Source organism: Sinocyclocheilus anshuiensis, unplaced genomic scaffold (genome assembly GCF_001515605.1).
Source record: "Sinocyclocheilus anshuiensis isolate Anshui unplaced genomic scaffold, SAMN03320099.WGS_v1.1 scaffold607, whole genome shotgun sequence".
Lineage (NCBI taxonomy): Eukaryota > Metazoa > Chordata > Actinopteri > Cypriniformes > Cyprinidae > Sinocyclocheilus > Sinocyclocheilus anshuiensis.
The window spans coordinates 906,849-909,348 of NW_015552591.1; the positions used below are offsets into that span (position 1 = coordinate 906,849).

At 35.5% G+C, this 2,500-nt stretch overlaps 1 protein-coding gene across 1 annotated transcript in view; it reads right to left on the minus strand.

Annotated features, from left to right (window-relative positions):
• Positions 1 to 7: 7 nt before the first annotated feature.
• The window catches only part of LOC107665533 (CCR4-NOT transcription complex subunit 6-like), a 10,321-nt gene continuing 7,828 nt past the window's right edge, over positions 8 to 2,500 (minus strand). Inside the window, exons 7-9 of the mRNA XM_016456448.1 lie at positions 1,523 to 1,756; positions 618 to 820; positions 8 to 288 (exon numbers count right to left, since the gene is read on the minus strand). Coding sequence (XP_016311934.1) covers positions 76 to 288; positions 618 to 820; positions 1,523 to 1,756 — 650 coding nt within the window. The 3' untranslated portion in view covers positions 8 to 75. The remainder of the gene's footprint in view (positions 289 to 617; positions 821 to 1,522; positions 1,757 to 2,500) is intronic.

The window sequence follows — 2,500 nt, forward strand, 5'->3', positions numbered from 1 at the left end:
AGCTTAGAGGTTTTATCGTTTTTTTACTTATAAGAACTGTGACTCTGCAGCGCTACCAGTGGCCAAAAGGGCTCACTACCTGTGTCCAGCTAAGTGGACTCCATTGAGAAGGGGAGGATAAGGCAGGACCAACTCCAGTTGTGCAAACAGGGAGAAGTGATCTGAGGGGATGTGAGGGTGTGGGCAACCACTGATATTGTTCTCCAGGAGCCAGTTTGTGTCCAAAGACCCGAGGACGCCCAGCACGTTCAGTTGTGGTCTGGAGTAGAAGATGTAGTCAATGACACCCTAAAATGGGTTTAAAAAAGGGAGTTGTGAGCATGCATCGTTGAATCACAATAAACAATTCATTCTTTCTGCCGTTCTTCTGTCATGTTACTGTACATGGCAGAGCAAGCAACAGCACAATGTGACATGTTTGCAATGTCAAGTACTTTTTCGGTCATAACTAAAAGTGCAATACTGGACCAAGAGATTGAGACACAAAAATACGTACTATTGATCATTTAGAAATAATAACTAGATTTTATTGTAAAATTGTATTGGTACCAAAGTATTTGACATGGCTAGTCGTAAACTCTAAACAATGGCTGTCACTTTGAGCTCAATGTACTTACCTTGAAGTCAAAAGTGTAATTGGTGTAAGGCATAAGCACGTTCTCATAGACACTCTTCAGCTTGAAACCATGCGTGATCCTCCCGTTAGATGTGCCGTCTTTGCCGTTGCAGTTGAAGTTGGTCAGACTGTCACTGTAGCGCAGCTCCTTGAAGTCTTTGTGTGTGTAGTCCACCCCACCTGTGCTCAGGTACTCCACAACACCTACGATCAGATTTGAAACTCATTAAACATGTCTGACCAACATGCCTGTATGTACTGCAATTGAGACAATACTACTAAAAACATAGTACAAAGACAACATGATATTAAAAAATCAACCTGATTTACTTTAATAAATGTAATTGGCCTTATTTTGTTTCATCAGTGCTTGATCAAAAAATAAAAGTTTTCATTCTTCCAAAAATCCTCTCTCAAAACTAATTTTTTTCCATTTAAATTTTATAGGATTCCATTTTAATTATTAAATTAAAGGTTTAGTAAATCAAAAAATGTGTCTAATTAATTTAAAACATGAAGCTTACACAATTTAACCAAAATGTATTAAAATAAAAAATCAGTTGTTTTTTTTGTTTGTTTTTTTGGTCTGCACACCTAATCAATTGAATTCATAAAACTTCAACAATTTACTAACTTAAATTTGATTAACTGTACAGCCCTACTTTTATTTAATTAATCCAAATTTTGCCAAATTCTGTGACAATCAGAATTATACTGTAAATTCCATTTTTATGACTGGATTCCATTGCTGAGGTAACCAAGAGCATGTCACAATGAGCAAGAAAGTAGTTATTCCTGTTAAACTCACAACAGTCAATCATCTGTTTCAAGACTCAAAAAACACCTCTATCAACACAAAATAGAAAACAAGACACTTTGCATGTCTTTGGCTTTAAGAAGGTTTACCCGAGTCAGGAAGTGAGTTGAGGTCGGCACAAAGCACCAAAGGGATGCTGCTGGTTTCTCCAGATACGGAGGAGAGCTTCAGACTACGGGAGGCTTTGTCTATGATATTCTTCACCTCTGACAGGAACATCATGGTCTGCACCAGCTTCACGTCAGAATATTCTGGGTCCCAATGCATGTGAGCATTTGCCACTAGAAAGAGCTGTTTCTCCATAGCATGGATAGACTTACCTGCTGTAGAAAAATAGAAAAAAAATGTTTTATAAAGTCATTGTTTTCAATTAAAATCTGACTGGATGAGCATAATGTAGCCTTCACTTAGGGTAGCGAAATATATTATAAATTACATATATTACAATAAATTACACAGCTGTTTGGAAATGGTGTGGAAAATAGGAAATTACATTTGCATGTTTTGTAATTTTTGCAGCATTATATTTGTGATACACACATTACTGAAATGCAGAATGTTTTTTTTATATTTTGCAATTCAAATTATCAGTGGAGATTTCATTAGATTTACATTGCAATACAGTAAACTTCACTGAATAAATACAGTACTATGTTTTAGTAAGTACATTTTATTTATAGAGCTCATTTAAATTCAGCTTACACTGACCACAGTGCTATATGCATCTATAAGTTAATAATCAGGAAAAGCTATAGAGTAAAGATGTGTCTTCAGTCTAGATTTAAAGACAGAAATAGAAGGAGCAGTCTTAATATTAGGTGGCAACTGATTCCATAACCGTGGAGCAGCGACTGCAAAGGCTCTGTCACCTTTAAATTTAAGCTGTGACCGTGGGACATATAAAAGAGCTTTATTGACAGATCTGAGGGACTTAGATAAATAATAATAATAATAATTAGAAAAATAATAATAATAATAATAATAATAATACGATCAGAGGTGTAAGATGGGGCTTGTCCATTAAGAGCTTTAAAAACAATCAACAACATTTTGAACTGAATTCCAAA